At 45.0% G+C, this 20,000-nt stretch overlaps 1 protein-coding gene across 10 annotated transcripts in view; it reads right to left on the reverse strand.

Moving 5' to 3' along the window:
* The window catches only part of LOC115102546 (retinoic acid receptor gamma-A), a 91,032-nt gene that overhangs the window by 63,291 nt on the left and 7,741 nt on the right, over positions 1 to 20,000 (reverse strand). For 9 of the 10 annotated variants that reach the window (XM_029622619.2, XM_029622623.2, XM_029622621.2 and 6 more), the window contains exon 2: positions 7,241 to 7,661. In XM_029622619.2, the coding sequence (XP_029478479.1) occupies positions 7,241 to 7,418 (178 nt within the window). In that variant the 5' untranslated portion in view covers positions 7,419 to 7,661. Of the gene's footprint in view, positions 1 to 7,240; positions 7,662 to 9,234; positions 9,367 to 20,000 lie in introns of those variants that run through there. The other variant, XM_029622620.2, reaches the window with a different exon arrangement.

Here is a 20,000-nt window from a genome sequence, read left to right on the forward strand (position 1 = left end):
CAACCCCTCAACCCCACGGTCATGATACTATGCCTAGTGTTAATCTGCTCATTTGCGTATCCCCCACCCCATTTATTGAATTTATTAAACAAGGTCAATGAATGAGAACAGATTCTCGTTTACAATAACATCCTGACAACCGTCTAAGGTCCATGCATATATGAACAACAATTGAACGTGTTGCCCTTGATACCATGAAAAATGCATTCATAAATGAAGGAGATTTTATTCAGTGTGAGTGAGTGCATGAGAGGGGTGTTTCAAATTTTTACATGAAAGAGAAACAGAGAGGTGTGTGTGTGTGTGTTTTCGTAGCAGGGTGTGTTCTTGGATTCCACCGCACCAGGACATTACCCCCGGGTGCTCTCTTTCTACTCTCCTACTTTTTGGATTCTCTCTCTCTCTCCTCTCTCTCTGGTTCCCTGTAAATACCTTAAGGATTAAGTGGGCAGCAGGAGGGGGAGGTAGTGATTGACATCTGAAAGGCTGGAGAGGTGCTCAGGCATGCTGGGCTGAGGGGAGGGAGAGAGAGAGAGTGAGAGAGAGAGAGCTTCCACAAGGCTGTGAATGATATAAGTGACAAGGCAATAAGGTATTTCTATGCCATCGAAAGGAACATAAAACTCGACATCCCAATTAGGATATGGCTAAAATACTTCAATAACTTTTATATAACCCATTGCTCTCTAAGGTTGAGAGGTCTGAGGTCCAGTCACCAACCCAAAAATCACAAAAACGGACAAACACCCAACTGAGACTCTGCATGCAGAATTCTGCAAAAATATGTACAGTACCAGTCAAAAGTTTGGACACACCTACTCATTCAAGGGGTTTTCTTTATTTTTTAAAACTATTTTCTAAATTGCAGAATAATAGTGAAGACATCAAAACTATAAAATAATACATGTGGAATCACGTAGTAACCAAAACAGTGTTTAACAAATCAAAATCTATTTTATATTTTAGAATCTTCAAAGTGGCCACCCTTTGCCTTGATGACAGGTTTGCACACGCTTGGCATTCTCTCAACCAGCTTCACCTAGAATGCTTTTCCAACAGTCTTGATGGAGTTCCCACATGTACTGAGCACTTATTGGCTGCTTTTCCTTCACTCTGCGGTCCAACTCATCCCAAACCATATCAATTGGGTTGAGTGATTGTGGAGGCCAGGTCATCGGATCCTTCACTCTGCTTCTTGGTCAAATAGCCCTTACACAGCCTGGAGGTGTGTTGGGTCATTGTCCTGTTGAAAAACAAATGATAGCCCCACTAACCCCAAACCAGATGGGATGGCGTATCGCCGGAGGGAACGCTGTGGTAGCCATGTTGGTTAAGTATGCCTTGAATAAAACAAAAATCACGGCTGTTGGAACCAAAAATCTCCAATTTGGACTCATCAGACCAAAGGACAGATTTCCACCAGTTAAATGTTCATTGCTCGGCCCAAGCAAGTCTCTTCTTATTATTGGTGTCCTTTAGTAGTGGTTTCTTTGCAGCAATTCAACCATGAAGACCTGATTCAAGCAGTCTCCTCTTAACAGTCGATGTTGAGATGTGTCTGCTACTTGAACTCTGTGAAGCATTTATTTGGGCTGCAATCTGAGGTGCAGTTAACTCTAATGAACTTATCCTCTGCAGCAGAGGTAACTCTGGGTCTTCCTTTCCTGTGGCGGTCCTCATGAGAGCCAGTTTCATTATAGCGCTTGATGGTTTTCGCGACTGCGCTTAAAGAAATGTTCAAAGTTCTTGAAATGTTCCATACTGGCTGACCTTCATGTCTTAAAGTAATGATGGACTGTCATTTCTCTTTGCTTATTTGAGCTGTTCTTGCCATAATATGGACTTGGTCTTTTACCAAAAAAGGGCTATCTTCTGTATACCACCCCTACCTTGTCATAACACAACTGATTGGCTCAAACACATTAAGGAAAGAAATTCCACAAATTAACTTTTAACAAGGCAGACCTGTTAATTTAAATGCATTCCAGGTGACTACCTCATGAAACTGGTTGAGAGATTGCCAAGAGTGTGCAAAGCTGTCATCAAGGCAAAGGGTGGCTACTTTGAAGAATATCAAAGTATATATATATATATATCAAGAAGAATGTATATCAAGAATATCAACATATTTTTTTATAATATAACACTTTCTTGGTTACTACATGATTCCATATGTGTTATTTCATAGTTTTGATGTCTTCACTATTATTCTACAATATAGAAAATAGTCAAAAATGAAAATAAAATAAAAACTTGAATGAGTAGGTGTGTCCAAACTTTTACTGGTACTGTATACACTGCACAAAAATATAAATGCAACATGTAAAGATCGCAGAAATGTTCTATACGCACAAAACCTTATTTCTCTACAATTCGTTTAGATCCCTGTTAATGAGCATTTCTCCTTGGCCAAGAAAATCCATCCACTTGACAGGTGTGGCATATTAAGAAACTGATTAAACAACCTGATCATTACACAGATGAACCTTGTACTGGGGACAATAAAAGGCCAAATGTGCAGTTTTGTCACACAACACAATGCCACAGATGTCTCACGTTTTGAGGGAGTGTGCAGTTGGCATGCTGGCTGCAGGAATGTCCACCAGAGCTGTTGCCAGAGAATGTCATGTTCATTTCTCTACCATAAGCTGCCTCCAACGTCGTTTTAGAGAATTTTGCAGTACGTCCAACCGGCCTCACAACCACAGACCACTTGTAACCATGCCAGCCCAGGACCTCCACATCCGGCTTCTTCACTATCAGGATGGTCTGAGACCAGCCACCTGGACAGCTGATGAAACTGTGGGTTTGCAAAACCGAAGAATTTCAGCACAAACTGTCAGAAACCAGAATCTCAGGGAAGCTTATCTGACTGCTCGTCGTCCTCACCAGGGTCTTGACCTGACTGCAGTTCGGGGTCTTAACCTACGTCAGCTGAGAAATGCTCATCTTCGATGGCCACTGGCACACTGGAGAAGTGTGCTCTTAACGGATGAATCCTGGTTTTAATTGTACCGGGCAGATGGCGTCGTGTGGGCGAGTGGTTTGCTGAGGTCAATACTTTGAACAGAGTGCCCCATGGTGGCGGTGGGGTTATGGTATGGGCGGACATAAGCTACGGACAATGAACACAATTGCATTTTATCGGTGGCAATTTGAATGCACAGAGATACCGTGAGGAGATCCCGAGGCCCATTGTCGTGCCATTCATCCACCGCCATCACCTCATGTTTCAGCATGATAATGCACGCCCCCATGTCGCAAGAATCTGCATACAGTACATTTCCTGGAAGCTGAAAAATGTCCAGTTCTTCCATGTCCTCGCGGCCGGCCCACTCATTAGGCAGGATTAGGCAGAGGATTGACAAGGGTGGCATTTTCTGAGCTAAACAGACCAAGACGCACCTCCAACAACAACACATAACACCACCTATAATTCTACCTAAAATCAATGACAATTTCTCTCAACCAGTGGCAAATGAGCTTTTTTAGGTTAGCGCTGATTAGGTGAGAGGTGATGCCGCCCTTTGATAAACAGTGGCCACTTTGTCAAAGGAAGGGGCGCAAATTATTTTGCTTTTTCATTCCCAGCGCGCCTCTCTAGGGTGCTGTTGAAGAGGCGCGTCGCTGTGGCGCTCCACCAGCGTTCCGTTCCCCCCAAAAATGAACGAACATGAATCATCTAGCAGATACAGGATATGGTAGAAAGAGTATGTGGACTTTTCTGTAGCCTACAATGGAACGAGAAAGGCACTTTTTTTTACATCATGCAGGTTTCTCCGATCAATTAGCCTGACCTAAATGACGCTCAATCAAATAAAACAGGTCAAAGTCAAATGGACGCTACGGAATGAACAATCACAACTGTTGTCCAGGAGTTTCACCCCATTGTCATGTTGTTTGTATCCATCCATTTTTGACAAGTTTGATCATAGTGAAAAATGAAATACTTCAGCAATTCCCACTGTGTACAGGCAAATAGGCTCACGGCAACTCCTGATAAAGTTTGGTAGCTGATATTCAGAGCTTATAGGGCCAAATTGATTAGTCACAGGAATCAGGACTACTAAAGGCAATGCAACTTCCTGTTTTACAAATGGTAGGCCTACCACATGGATGGGCATTCATAACATCCCATTGTGGCCGACATGGTAGGCTACACACCAGTAAGCATGAGCCGACGCCTTTTCTACATCCGGAAGACACATTTTCAACATCCTGGAAAATATGTCTTTTACAGTGGCTTGCGAAAGTATTCACCACCTTGGCAGTTTTCCTATTTTGTTGCCTTACAACCTGGAATTAAAATACATTTTTTTAGGGGTTTGTATCAATTAATTTACACAACATGCCTACCACTTTGAAGATGCAAAATATTTTTTTTATTATTGTGAAACAAACAACAAATAAGATAAAAAACAGAAAACTTGAGTGTGCATAACTATTCACCTCCTCAAAGTCAATACTTTGTAGAACCACCTTTTGCAGCAATTACAGCTGCAAGTCTCTTGGGGTATGTCTCTATAAGCTTGGCAAATCTAGCCACTGGGATTTTTGCCCATTCTTTAAGGCAAAACTGCTCCAGCTCCTTCAAGTTGGATGGGTTCCACTGGTGTACAGCAGTCTTTAAGTCACACCACAGATTCTCAATTGGATTGAGGTCTGGGCTTTGATTAGGCCATTCCAAGACATTTAAATGTTTCGTCCTTAAACCACTCGAGTGTTGCTTTAGCAGTATGCCTAGGGTCATTGTCCTGCTGGAAGGTGAACCTCTGTCCCAGTCTGAAATCTCTGGAAGACTGAAACAGGTTTCCCTCAAGAATGTCTTTGTATTTAGCACCATCCATCGTTCCTTCAATTCTGACCAGTTTCCCAGTCCCTGCCGATGAAAAACATCCCCACAGCATGATGCTGCCACCACCATGCTTCACTGTGGGGATGGTGTTCTCAGGGGGATGAGAGGTGTTGGGTTTGCACCAGACATTTTTTCCTTGATGGCTAAAAAGCTCAATTTTAGTCTCATCTGACCAGAGTACCTTCTTCCATATGTTTGGTTAGTCTCCCACATGCTTTTTGGCGAACACCAAACGTGTGTGCATTTTTTTCTTTAATTAAGCAATGGCCTTTTTCTGGCCATTCTTCCATAAAGCCCAGCTCCATGGAGTGTACGGCTTAAAGTGGTCCTATGGGCAGATACTCCAATCTCCACTGTGGAGCTTTGCAGCTCATTCAGAGTTATCTTTAGTATCTTTGTTGCCTCTCTGGTTAATGCCCTCCTTGCCTGGTCCGTGAGTTTTGATGGGCGGCCCTCTCTTGGCAGGTTTGTTCCGGTGCCATATTCTTTCCATTTTTAAAATAATGGATTTAACTTCTTGGTGACAGGGGGCAGTATTTTAACGTCCGGATGAAATGCATGCCATGATTTTTATAGTAATTTATTTTAATTTGGCGCTCTGCATTTTCCCTGGCTTTTGGCCAGGCGGGACGCTAGCGTCCCACATATCCCAGAGAGGTTAATGGTGCTCCGTGGGATGTTCAAAGTTTCTGATATTTTTTTATAACCCAACCCTGATCTGTACTTCTCCACAACTTTGTCCCTGACCTGTTTGGAGAGCTCCTTGGTCTTCATGGTGCTGCTTGCTTGGTGGTGCCCCTTGCTTAGTGGTGTTGCAGACTCTGGGGCCTTTCAGAACAGGTGTATATAATACTGAGATCATGTGACAGATTATGTGACACTTAGCTTGCACACAGGTGGACTTTATTTAACTAATTATGTGACCTCTGAAGGTAATTGGTTGCACCAGATCTTATTTAGGGGCTTCATAGGAAAAGGGGGTGAATACATATGCACGCACCACTTTTCCATTTTTTTTTTTTTTTAAATAAAGCCCTAACCTATAGAGAGATTAACCTACAAAAGAGTCCCCATCAGCCAGCTGGTTCTGGGGCTCTGTTCACAAACAGACCCAACAGAGCAACACAATTAGATCCAACCAAATTATGAGAAAACAAAAAGATAGCTATTTGGCACACTGGAAAGAATCAACCAAAAAACTGAGCAAACTGGAATACTATCTGGCCCTAAACGGAGAGTACACAGTAGCAGAATACCTGACCACTGTGACTGACCCAAAATGAAGGACATCTTTGACTATGCACAGACTCTGTGAACATAGCCTTGCTATTGAGAATGGCCGCCGAAGGCAGACCTGGCTAGAGAGAAGAGAAGAAAGAGAGAGAAGAAAGGCTATATCCCTACTGCCCACAAAATGTGGTGGAAACTGAGCTGCACTTGCCAAAGGTATGTACATATTAGAGATACATATTTCCCACAGAACACACAGACGCACATAGAATTTGAAAACAAATAAAACTTTGATAACCTCCCATATCTGTTAGGCAAAATGCCGCAATGTGGAATTACAGTAGCAAGATTTGTGATCCGTTGCACAAACATTGTAAATACAACCAATATTTATCTGTTTACTTAGTTTCCCCTAGTATGCATACTACAACTATGTGCACATGGTTAAACACTGTTTAATACAACATTTGAAATGTCTTTATGCTTTTGAAACCTTTTGAGGGCAATGTTTACTTCTTTACTTATATGTTTTGCATTGACGTTAAAAGCTATAACCCGTAGAAACGCCATAGGCACATTTGAGTGGTTTTAAATGGACGTCTTTATATTGTGCCGTCACCATTTCAAATTGTTCAAGGTGTTCCACTACAGAGAAAAGCTATAAATCACTAACAAATGTCTCTTTCTCTTCTCTCCTCCCTTTTTTCTCCTTTCAGTCTCCGCCGATATACAACAGCACCCCCTGTGGCCACATATATACCTGCAGTTTTAGAATGGCAGCAGACACAGACTCTTATGAGCATTTTCCAATATTTGATGACATCACCTCTCTTATTTGAGACTTGTGGGAAGGAAGCCGGTTTGACTTCCAGGACTCTCTGACTGTGTCACCACCTAATCATCTACAATAGCCATCATAAAACCCCAAACCGGCAACAAACGATCAACGCAATGTTATGGAACTGCTCCTTTCTCTGTTTCATTGTTTTCTTCTCTCGTATTATTATAAACAGATGCATACATGTTCAGTGAAAATGGAAAATGTTCTGTTTCAAAATACGACAGACTCCCCCCCCCCCAAAACACACACACACGTACACACACAGGCACACACATGTACATGCACACACAATATGTTTGAGTAACTTCACTTACACAGTGCAGCCATCTCTTTAGGGAGGTCAGTGCTGAATCTCCCAAACAGGCTGCTATTGGCCAGCAGGTCAAAGGAGGAGTGGTTCCGCATGGAGTTGAAAGCAAATGGGTAGACAGCAGGTGGGAACCCTGTCATGTGACCCACCTGACCCACCTGCCGTTCCCTGTTGGTAGCCATGGTAATGGAGAGGAGTACCCAGAAGGCCTGTGGTATCCAAGACAGACCCTCTCTCAGGCCGTTGGGCTAGGGAATATCACACACCACCTGGTAGAGGACAGGAAAATTGGGAATGCCAAACTGGGAATTCCACTTCTTCCACCGGTAGCCTATCAGGGCGCTGGGCTGGATGAGGACCTAAGGTTCTGGTTGGCCGAGGAGATTTCTGGTCTTCTGCTCTAAGGAATGATCATGCGAATGCACCTATCAGAAGAAGACATAAAAAAACATACCATTTTTATTTTGTTCTACAAAATTGATAACTACTTTTTACAATATTGTCACATGATGTAATGTTAAAATCGAAAGTAAATGTTCCTTGTTTTCTACAAGCACAGTTCAACATACGTAAAGTCTGAGGACTGATCTGCAACAATGAATAGTTTATTCCAAACAGTCATCTCAGAGGCATGTGCAAACTTCAAAACAATAGTGAACACAGGTTATGTTGAAAACGTCGAGGTGTGTGTGTGTGGAGGGGGGGGATATGTGAGAGACTGTGAGAGTAGAAGAAGGAAAAGCAAGAAAACCGGGGGTGAGGAAAGGAAAAGAAAATAAGAGAGTTGTTTGAAAAAAGTTAGCGGGAGAGAAGGAGGGAGGGAGGGAGGGTGAAGGAGCTCTTGTTTCAGCAGTTTTGAAAGGCTTCCAGACTTTTGCAGTGATTCCAGGCTATGCCATATGATTTAAATCAGCAGAACTCTACAATAAAGAGGCTCTCTGTTCATGCTGCCAACCCAGCACAGCAGCCTGCCTCTCTGTCTCACAACTCTCAACCTCTCTCTCTCTCTCTCTCTCTCTCTCTCTCTCTCTCTCTCTCTCTCTCTCTCTCGCTCTGCCTCTCTGTATCTCTCTCTTTCTGCCTCTCTGCTGCCTGGTCCCCTGGCTCTAGCCCGCACAGCAGCCTGCCTTTCTGTCTCCTGTGCCTTTCTCTCTGCTTCGATCCCCCAGGACCAAAGGCCCAGACACGGGATCCAACACATGAGAAATGGAAAGAGAGAGAGAGAGAGAGAGAGAGAGAGAGAGAGAGAGAGAGAGAGAGAGGGAGAGGGAGAGGGAGAGAGAGAGAGGAAGAAAGACAGAGAGGAACAATGGTTGCCCGCCTAACTGCTGATGCCTATACCTCCATTTCTTTTTTTCTTTTTTATGACCAACATTTTATTGTAATTTTTTTGTATTTATACATATATATATATAGAAACAACAGAATACAGCAAATACAAAGTAGTAGGACCCTACGAAAAAAACAAAAATAATAATAATAAAAAAGATGCCAACCAACAAAAACCCACAGAAAACAGGACTACATTCAAATCAAATCCATCACACTGGCAGAGAGAATGGGAGCAATACACTGTCCAAAAGTATAGAACACATTGAGAGTTTGGCTTATGGCTTAAATGTAACACCCTTTTCACAGAGATCTCACGAACCACTGACCCGATCAAGAATTTTTTTTGACCCCGAATATGTCGGAAAGAACGTCTCTTGTATGCTGCTAAAGTACCCAGTCGGGAGGACCATTCAACCATACATTTACCACGGTTAGCTTAGCATAAGGAATTTGATTTATAGCATTTACTTGACTTTGCACTTCAACTCATGCATGACAATTCAGTACTTTTCCCACCACTGTCCAGAATATACAGGCTGGGAGAAAATGGAATATTGTCACTAATAATACATTTGATGTTTTCATGAATGGCAGCCCAGAAGTCTAGACCATAAACGCAGTGCCATCACGTTCCATGCATCTCCAGCTCTCTGGATGGTCCTTTACCTCCATTTCTAACTCCCTCCATCTCTCTTTTGCTTCAGACAGCCCAATGTACCCATCTAGGCTAACACCAGTCCAGCATGATTGCCCACTTGTCCTCAGTCCCAGGTAAGGTGAAGCACATAAGCACTGTAGACGCAGCTTGTCGGCTGTCTCTGGCTCTAGCTCTGAGCCCAGCGCCGTGCGCGTCCCATTCAAACCTCTGTTCTCCCCCCCCCCCAGAGAGGTTTTATGAGTGGGTGGTGTCAGCTGCTTGTTTTTGAAATGTGGTTTGGAGAAACAGCAGAGCCAAGGAAATCAGCCAGGGCTGCTATCTGGAACGGCCGTGGTTTGTGAATCAGGGGGAACAGAGACTGAGGAAGAATCTTGGAATTCTGTGAATAAGCAAAGAGGGAAAAAAGAAAGATCTGAGGCTGAACTGCTGAACTGGCTGAACTGTAGAACTAACTGAAATGCTGAACTGGCTGAACCGCTGAACTGCAGAACTAACTGAACTGCTGGACTGGCTGGACTGGCTGAACTGCTGGACTGGCTGAACTGGCGGACTGGCTGAACTGGCTGAACTGCTGGACTTGCTGAACTGGCTAAACTGGCTGAACTGCTGAACTGGCTAAATTGGCTGAACTAGCTGAACTGCTGGACTGGCTGAACTGCTGAACTGGCTAAACTGGCTGAACTGCTGAACTGGCTAAACTGGCTGAACTAGCTGAACTGCTGGACTGGCTGAACTGCTGAACTGGCTAAACTGGCTGAACTGCAGAACTGGCTGAACTGGCTGAACTAGCTAAACTGCTGAATTGGCTAAACTGGCTGAACTAGCTGAACTGCAGAACTGCTGAACTAGCTGAACTGCTGAACTAGCTGAACTGCTGAACTAGCTGAACTGCTGAATTAGCTGAACTGCTGAACTAGCTGAACTGACTGAACTGCTGAATTAGCTCTGCTGCTGAACTGGCTGAACATGCTGAACTAGCTGAGCTGCTGAACTAGCTGAACTGCTGAACTAACTGAACTGCTTAACTAGCTGAACTGCTTAACTAGCTGAAATGCTGAACTGCTGAACTAGCTGAAATGCTGAACTGCTGAATTAGCTGAGCTGCTGAACTAGCTGAGCTGCTGAACTAGTGAACTAGCTGAACTAACTGAACTGCTGAACTAACTGAACTGCTGAACTAGCTGAACTAACTGAACTGCTGAACTAGCTGAGCTGCTGAACTAGTGAACTAGCTGAACTAACTGAAATGCTGAACTAGCTGAGAGAGAGAGAGAGAGAGGCAGAGTATGGGCACAGTGACAGAGTGTGGGCACTGGGCGGCACTAAGGGGTGGCTGCCTGCCCAGGAAACATAACTATTTTCCATACTCACATCAAAGTTACACACACATATAACAAAAACAACACAGAGGCACTCTTGAACCTCACACACTACACACATGTGCAAAAACACACACATCCCTCTTTCCACTGATCTCCCTCTCTTCCTCTCTTTCTTTCTGGCTCTTTCTCTTTCACCAGAGCCAGTTAATTACACTCTACTGCTGCAGGCAGCTTCAAACCACCACTAAGTTAGAGTTCCATTACAGTAAACTGTTCCACATGTGAACCCAGAGCAGAGCCAGGGAGGCAGGGAGGGAGGGAGGGGGCGCAGGGAGGGAGGGGAGGCAAGGAGGGAGGGAGGCAGGGAGGGAGGGAGGGAGGGAGGGAGGGAGCAGGAGAGCAGGGAGGGAGGAAGAGAGGGATCAGGGCAGAGCAGGGAGGGAGGGAGAGAGGGATCAGTCAGGCAGAGCAGGGAGGGAGGGAGAGAGGGATCAGTCAGGCAGAGCAGGGAGGGAGGGAGAGAGGGATCAGTCAGGCAGAGCAGGGAGGGAGGGAGAGAGGGATCAGTCAGGCAGAGCAGGGAGGGAGGGAGAGAGGGATCAGTCAGGCAGAGGAGGGAGGGAGGGAGAGAGGGATCAGTCAGGCAGAGCAGGGAGGGAGGGAGAGAGGGATCAGTCAGGCAGAGCAGGGAGGGAGGGAGAGAGGGATCAGTCAGGCAGAGCAGGGAGGGAGAGAGAGAGGGAGCAGGCAGAGCAAGAAGGGAGCAGACAGGCAGGCAGAGCAGGGAGGTAGAGATGGAGCAGGCAGGCAGGGGGGGGGGGCAGGGTGGCAGGCAGGTTTGGGTGGCCACGTTTCAGGAAGTAGCAGCAGAAACAGCCCCATAGACTATAGGCACCAACCCCATACTGCCAACACAGCCTCCAACTGCAATCTCTCTCTCCCTTTCTTAATCTCGCTCTCTCTTTCTCTCTCTCTCTCTGCCTCCCTCTCAATCTCTCTCTCCCAGTCCGTTTCTCAAAAAAACTCTCGACGCAACTCTTAACCAACCCCAATGACCATGCCCTTGTCACTCCCTAACCCTTCTTCCTCCTAAAACTACTAGCCTCCCCTTCCCTCCCCTACACCCAACCTAACCCACCAAGTCACCTCCTTCCTCTATAACACTACCTGGTCCTTTCCCTCTCCACTGTCCTCTGTTTGTACAACCATTACCATGACCCATATGCAAATGTTCAGTGTGGCCAACCCACTACAACATCACTAAATATTTCACAGTGTGCCTAATGAGGGAAGAGGTTCAGGCTGGAAAAACAAAAACTCCTTACAAACACAGACCCATAATAATATGTGTGAGTGTGAGTGTGTGTGTGTGTGTGTGGTGGGGGGGGGGTTATCTCCCTGTTTCGTTATCTGCCTCATGAACTCGGCCCATAATGCCAATGTATTGTGTGTAAACCATCAGAGCTGGGAGAGGAGAAAGGGGAGATGGAGGATTATGACAGGACTAACACACACACACACACGCGCGCGCGCACGCACACACGCCAGGGCCAGGCATGTGCTACACATATTCCCAGGGGATGTCTGGAGGGGGACAGAAACAGCACCACATCAATTCATCCATGAGACAGAGACTGTGTCCGAATACCCGTACCTGCATTGTAAAATAGTAGGCATTTTGGGTATGCCCCCCAAAGATAAAGTGCAGCGCTAATGTAGTGGTATTTACATGCCAGGATGTCATACTCTATTTTTGTTTGGTCAGGGTGTGATTTGGGTGGGCATTCTATGTTTGTACGTCTAGGTTTTTGTATTTCTACGTTTAGGCCAGGTATGGTTCTCAATCAGGGACAGCTGTCTTTCGTGGTCTCTGATTGGGAATCATACTTAGGTAGCCTGTGTTGCCATCTTAGTTTGTGGGTAGTTCATTTCTGTTTAGTGTTATTTCACCTCGCAAGACTGTTTCGGTTTTCCTTTTTTGTTGTTTTGTTTATTCAGTGCTCTTATTAAAGATGAACACGTTCCCCTGCTGCATTTTGGTCCGATGATTCCTCTTCTTCCGATGAAAGCCGTTACAACTCTATAGTGCACTTTTGACCAGAGCCCTATGAGCCCCCTGGTGCACTACATAGGGAATAGAGTTCCATTTGTGAGTCTGATGTGAGGAACCTAACCTACCTTATCACCCTCCAGATCTGGAGGAAAACACAGTCAAACGGCGATTCACACATATCTCAAAGCTTGCCTGTCACCAAACAGAAGGCAGCAGACCTACTCGTGGGCTGGGGAGACAGAGGGAATATTAGAAAGAGAGAGGGAATACAAGAAAGAAAGAGGGAATGTTAGAAAGATTTAGATCTTTTTATTTTTTTTATTTAGATGCACTATTGTAAAGTGGCTGTTCCACTGGATGTCTTAAGGTGAACGCACCAATTTGTAAGTCGCTCTGGATAAGAGCGTCTGCTAAATGACTTAAATGTAAATGTAGAAAGAGAGAGGGAATACAAGAAAGAAAGAGGGAATGTTAGAAAGAGAGAGGGAATACAAGAAAGAAAGAGGGAATGTTAGAAAGAGAGAGGGAATACAAGAAAGAAAGAGGGAATATTAGAAAGAGAGAGGGAATGTTAGAAAGAGAGAGGGAATACAAGAAAGAAAGAGGGAATGTTAGAAAGAGAATAAAAGAGAGAGGGAATAAAGAAAGGGAATACAAGAAAGAAATGTTAGGGAATGTTAGAAATGAGAGAGGGAATACAAGAAAGAAAGAGGGAATGTTAGAAAGAGAGAGGGAATGTTAGAAAGAGAGAGAATATTAGAAAGATAAAAGAACTATTGAAAGAGGGAATATTAGAAAGAGAGAGGGAATACAAGAAAGAAATGAAATGTTAGAAAGAGAGAATACAAGAAAGAAAGAGGGAATGTTAGAAAGAGAGAGGGAATACAAGAAAGAAAGAGGGAATGTTAGAAAGAGAGAGGGAATACAAGAAAGAAAATATTAGAAAGAGAGAGGGAATGTTAGAAAGAGAGGGAATAAAAGAAAGAAAGAGGGAATGTTAGAAAGAGAGGGAATAAAAGAAAGGGGGAATAAAAGAGAGGGAATAAAAGAAAGAAAAAGGGGAATGTTAGAAAGAGAGAGGGAATAAAAGAAAGAAAGAGGGAATATTAGAAAGAGGGAATAAAAGTAAGAGAGAGGGAATAAAAGAGAGGGAATATTAGAAAGAGAGGGAATAAAAGAAAGAAAGAGGGAATATTAGAAAGAGAGGGAATAAAAGAAAGAGGGAATATTAGAAAGAGAGGGAATAAAAGAGAAAGAGAAAGGAATATTAGAAAGATATGGAATAAAAGAAAGAAAGAGGGAATAAAAAGAGAAGGGAAAATTAGAAAGAGGAATAAAAGAAAGAAAAAGAAAGAAAGAGGAATGAGAAAAGAGGGAATAAAAGAAAGAGGGAAAATTAGAAAGAGGGAATAAAAGAAAGAGAGAGGGAATAGAAGAAAGAGGGAATATTAGAAAGAGAGGGAATAAAAGAAAGAGGGAATATTAGAAAGAGAGGGAATAAAAGAAAGAGGGAATATTAGAAAGAGAGGGAATAAAAGAAAGAGGAATATTAGAAAGAGAGGGAATAAAAGAAAGAGGGAATATTAGAAAGAGAGAGGGAATAAAAGAAAGAAAATAATACAAATCCAGGAAGAAAGTGAAAAAGGAGCATAAAACCCCACCAGACCAGAGTGTACATTTAGAGAGCAAACCGCTGAACATGGATCCTTCTCCCCTCTCTTTCTCTCTCTTTCCCTCTCTTTCTCTCTCTTTCCCTCTCTTCCTCTCTCTTTCCCTCTCTTTCTCTCTCTTTCTCTCTCTTTCCCTCTCTTCCTCTCTCTTTCCCTCTCTTCCTCTCTCTTTCCCTCTCTTTCTCTCTCTTCCTCTCTCTTTCTCTCTCTTCCTCTCTATTTCCCTCTCTTCCTCTCTCATTCTATCTCTTTCTCTCTTTACCTCTCTTTACCGCTCTCTCCCTCTCTTTCCCTCTCTTTCTCTCTCTTCATCTCTCTTCCCCTCTCTTTCCCTCTCTCTTCCTCTCTCTTCCTCTCTCTTTACCTCTCTCCCTCTTCCCCTCTCTTCCCCTCTCTTCCCTCTCTTTCCCTCCCCTCTTTCCCTCTCTCTTTCCCTCTCTCTTCTCTCTCTCTCCCTCTCTTCCCCTCTCTCTTCATCTCTCTTCCTCTCTCTTTACCTCTCTCGCTCTCTCTTCCCCTCTCTTTCCCTCTCTTCCCCTCTCTTTCCCTCTCTTTCCCTCTCTTTCCCTCTCTCTTCCTCTCTCTCCCTCTCTCTTCCCCTCTCTTCCCCTCTCTTCATCTCTCTTCCTCTCTCTTCCCCTCTCTTCCCCTCTCTTTCCCTCTCTCTTCCCCTCTCTTCCTCTCTCTCTCCCTCTCTCTTCCCCTCTCTTTCCCTCTCTTTCCCTCTCTTCCCCTCTCTCCCCTCTCTTTCCCTCTCTCTTCCTCTCTCTTTACCTCTCTCCCTCTCTCTTCCCCTCTCTTCCTCTCTTCCTCTCTCTTCCACTCTTTCCCTCTCTTCCTCTCTCTTCCTCTCTTCTTCTTCTCTCTCCCTCTCTCTCCCTCTTCCTCTCTCTTTCCTCTCTTTTCCCTCTCTTCCTCTCTTCCTCTCTCTTCCACTCTTTCCCTCTCTTCCTCTCTCTTTCCCTCTCTTCCTCTCTCTTCCTCTCTTTCCCTCTCTTCCTCCCTCTTCCTCTCTCTTCCCCTCTCTTTACCTCTCTCTTTCCCTCTCTTCCTCTCTCTTCCCCTCTCTTCCTCTCTCTTCCTCTCTCTTCCTCTCCCTTTCCCTCTCTATTCCTCTCTCTTTCCCTCTCTCTTCCCCTCTCTTTACCTCTCTTCCTCTCTCTTTACCTCTCTTTACCTCTTATTCTCTCTCTTCCTCTCTTTACCTCTCTTATTCTCTCTTTACCTCTCTTTACCTCTCTTTCTCTCTCTCTCTTTCCCTCTCTTTCCCTCTCTTCCCCTTTCTTTCCCCAAACACAATAATGAATTAATAAAAGACTTGGCGCCAGCGTTTTTTAATGAGTCACATCAGCCGGGCTGCTTTTTACAGACCAGCCATTTGTGTTTTTATGTCGGGGCCTTATGCCCAGGTCCTGTGGTAGGCTGGGCCCGTTTGGCATGGATCAGAGAGGCGGTCTGAGGCTATAAGGGGAGATGGGGAATTCGGGGTGACCTCATCCACGCCCCTCAGCCCCGGGCCCAAATGGGCACAGAGGGCCTTCCCACTTCCCCTGTGCCTGGGGGGCACAGAGGAGGCAGCGAGAGAGGCTGGGATGGAGAGAGGGAGAGAGCGGGGACAGGCAGGGCAGGGAGAGAGGGAGGGAGACAGGGAGTGAGGCAGGGAGGGTAGAAGCTGGGGGGCACACAGCAGTCAGACAGACAAGCAGATAGACAGACAGACAGAAGGTTACACAGCCAACTATGGGTGGGATTAATACCAGATCTGGGACTTTCCAGCCTGGGAGGTGCACCATCGTAGCATTTTAGTTAGCTTTACTTTGTTTCTAAAAACACTGTAAATACTTCTCAGCACTTCATTACACTTAATGAGACTGATTTGATTTAACATAATCAATTGATCTAATCGAGAGAAACGCCACATTTGAAATTAAATCAATTTAAGCTGAGAGAGAGAGGGCGAGAGAAAGAGAGAGAAAGAAAGAGAGAGAGAGAGGGTTACTCTAGGTTGGTGAAGAGTGTTGGGTTCAGGAGAGACGGAAGGGGAGGGAGTGTGTGAGAGAGAGAGTGAGAAAGAGAGAGGGGGAGTGTGAGAAAGAGAGAGAGAGAGAGAATAGAAAAAGGGAAAAAAGAGAGAACGTGAGAGCAGGACAGAGAGAGCGAGAGAGAGAGTTGTTCCCACAGATCGAGTGTCTGTCAAACAAAGGGTATCAAATCCTCCGTGAGCAAAACAACAATTGTGTCTTAACCGATGCGTTGGAACCCCGCTGGCGCAGACTGCTGCAGTGAAACATAACAAATAAATCACAGCATCTCAGGAAGTGATAATGCACCACACAACCCAACCACTGGTGTCTACCCAGCAGACAGAAACCCAACCACTGGTGTCTACCCAGCAGACAGAAACCCAACCACTGGTGTCTACCCAGCAGACAGAAACCCAACCACTGGTGTCTACCCAGCAGACAGAAACCCAACCACTGGTTTCTACCCAGCAGACAGAAACCCAACCACTGGTTTCTACCCAGCAGACAGAAACCCAACCACTGGTTTCTACCCAGCAGACAGAAACCCAACCACTGGTTTCTACCCAGCAGACAGAAACACAACCACTGGTTTCTACCCAGCAGATAGAAACCCAACCACTGGTTTCTACCCAGCAGACAGAAACCCAACCACTGGTTTCTACCCAGCAGACAGAAACCCAACCACTGGTTTCTACCTAGCAGACAGAAACCCAACCACTGGTTTCTACCCAGCAGACAGAAACCCAACCACTGGTTTCTACCCAGCAGACAGAAACCCAACCACTGGTTTCTACCCAGCAGACAGAAACCCAACCACTGGTTTCTACCCAGCAGACAGAAACCCAACCACTGGTTTCTACCCAGCATACAGAAACCCAACCACTGGTTTCTACCCAGCAGACAGAAACCCAACCACTGGTTTCTACCCAGCAGACAGAAACCCAACCACTGGTTTCTACCCAGCAGACAGAAACCCAACCACTGGTTTCTACCCAGCAGACAGAAACCCAACCACTGGTTTCTACCCAGCAGACAGAAACCCAACCACTGGTTTCTACCCAGCAGACAGAAACCCAACCACTGCAGGTGAATCTATGTGTATTCGCGGGTGTGTTCAGTTGTTCACCATCGAGTGCCTCCTTTTCCGTTCAACTGAAATAGTTGATACGTTTGACAACTATGCCGTGGTCTGTGTAGTAACATACCACTGTTTGACACCAGAACGTTGCTCTGTGTTTAAACCACATTGTTCTGTGTGTCATTCAAGGAAACCAAACTCTCCCATGCTACAGTGCTAGTGTACCCTCAGCCGGTTTTCATTTTCTGACACAAGTTGTTGAAAAAACATCCGACTGTTTTACAATTCACCCTGAACTCAGCCTGACTAGGGCCATTTTTCTTTTACCACAGAGAAAGAAAGCTCTTCGACAAAAGGCTCGTTGGATCTTAACTTCAATGGGCAGAATGGAGGCATGTCAAAAGAGAAGGAGTTTGGATATCTTCACTTCGCAATCCCTCCAGATAGGTGAACACAGCCAATATCTACCAAGTACGTTCGCAGGACATGAAAGCTTGGCACCGTCAACGACTCCGCTCTGATTTATTCTCCATTAGAGACTTGCCTACTCTTGTCTATTGTTCTAAATGATTTATGTCTTCTTCGCACAATAAATCCAAATTGTGAAAAAAAAAAACACATCATAAACCGTGTCTGAGATATGGCAAGTATGATACACTGAGTGTACAAAACATTAGGAACACCTGCTCTTTCCATGACATAGACTGACCAGATGAATCCAGGTGAAAGCTATGATCCCTTATTGATGTCACTTGTTAAATCCACTTCAATCAGTGTAGATGAAGGGGAGGAGACAGGTTAAAGAAGGATTGTTAAGCCGGGAGACAATTGAGACATGGATTGTGTGTGTGTGCCATTCAGAGGGTGAATGGGCAAGACAAAAGATTTGAGTGCCTTTCAATGGGGTATGGTAGTAGGCGCCAGGCTCAACGGTTTGCGCCAAGAACTGCAACGCTGCTGGGTTTTTCACACTCAACAGCGTGTTTCCCGTGTGTATCAAAAACGGTCCACCGCCCACAGGACACCCAGACAACTTGACACAACTGTGGGAAGCATTGGAGTCAACATGGGCCAGCATCCCCGTGGAACGCTTTCGACACCTAGAGTTCATACCCCGAGGAACTGAGACTGTTCTGAGGCTAAAACGGGGGGTGCAACTCAATATTAGAAAAGGTGTTCTTAATGTTTTGTACGCTCAGTGTACATTATAGCAACAATGACAACATTGTGATGTACATGTGAACCTGAGGCTGAAGCTTAGGTCATAGGTCATGATTAGGATCAAACAGACAGGGATGCACTGAAGGATCTTCCAACGGGCAAAGCTGGGGTTGAAATGACCTCATGTCAATCAGTTTTCACCACTGGGAAGTGATCAAACCCAGTCAACCTTCTGTTTTCCATAGATCTGCATGGAAAACATATACAGGATCTCAAGCACTTTGTGACCACTTTAAGTATAGTTTACATGTGGATAAAGATCTAACCGAGCTTTTATAAACCAAAAAAAAAAAAGATCATTCCACACAATTATGAGAGTGAAACACGATACTCTAGTCGGCGTCATAGGATGGGTAAACGTTTTGGCTGGGTGCGAAATAGATATCATAAACACAGTTTAAGAGATTCAACTTGACAGCTCAGAGTCCCTTTCTACAGCGGCCTGTTACGGCACCTAGACACTTCTGCTGACAGACTGACAGCTGATCCACCCACCGCCTCCATACTGCCACACACACGCGCACACACACACACACACACACACACACACACACACACACACACACACACACACACACACACACACACACACACACACACACACACACACACACACACACACACACACACACACACTGCCTCCAAACTATCATACATTCCATCATCTCAAACTAGTTTGACGTGGGTTCTTCCACAAGCCTGGCAACACAGATGCATATTTCGCTTACAACAACAAAGCCACGTCATTATACTAACTTCAACATATAATTTGTCATTCACAGAAAGAGGTATTGTCTTTGGATGTGTAGATAGATACCTGGGAGTGTCGATAGACAATCAAGCCTTTATTCCAGCGCCATTGATCAAACAAAAGCACAAACTTTCCCGTTCGATTTTGGTTGACAGAACATTGCTGTGTTGTCGGTGCGGACGGTGGAGGAAAAAGAATATGGAAAGAGTGAGAATTGACACGGAGACATAAAACACTCAGTGAGACCGGGATGAAGTCATTCTGACAGCTCCTTTCCATGATGGCGAGGCGGAGGCGGCGAGGAGAAAGAGCAGTGGAGTCAGAGCTGCTTGACATTGAGACACTAACGGTTGGAGAAAGCCCTGAGGAGAGCACAACACTAGGAGAGAGATGAAACATACTTCTTGAAAGCCCTGAGGAGAGCACAACACCAGGAGAGAGATGAAACAAAGCCCTGAGGAGAGCACAACACTTCTTGAAAGCCCTGAGGAGAGCACAACACAGGAGAGAGATGAAACATACTTCTTGAAAGCCCTGAGGAGAGCACAACACCAGGAGAGAGATGAAACATACTTCTTGAAAGCCCTGAGGAGAGCACAACACCAGGAGAGAGATGAAACATACTTCTTGAAAGCCCTGAGGAGAGCACAACACA

The sequence above is a fragment of the Oncorhynchus nerka genome, linkage group LG20 (genome assembly GCF_034236695.1).
Source record: "Oncorhynchus nerka isolate Pitt River linkage group LG20, Oner_Uvic_2.0, whole genome shotgun sequence".
In the NCBI taxonomy this organism is placed as follows: Eukaryota; Metazoa; Chordata; class Actinopteri; order Salmoniformes; family Salmonidae; genus Oncorhynchus; species Oncorhynchus nerka.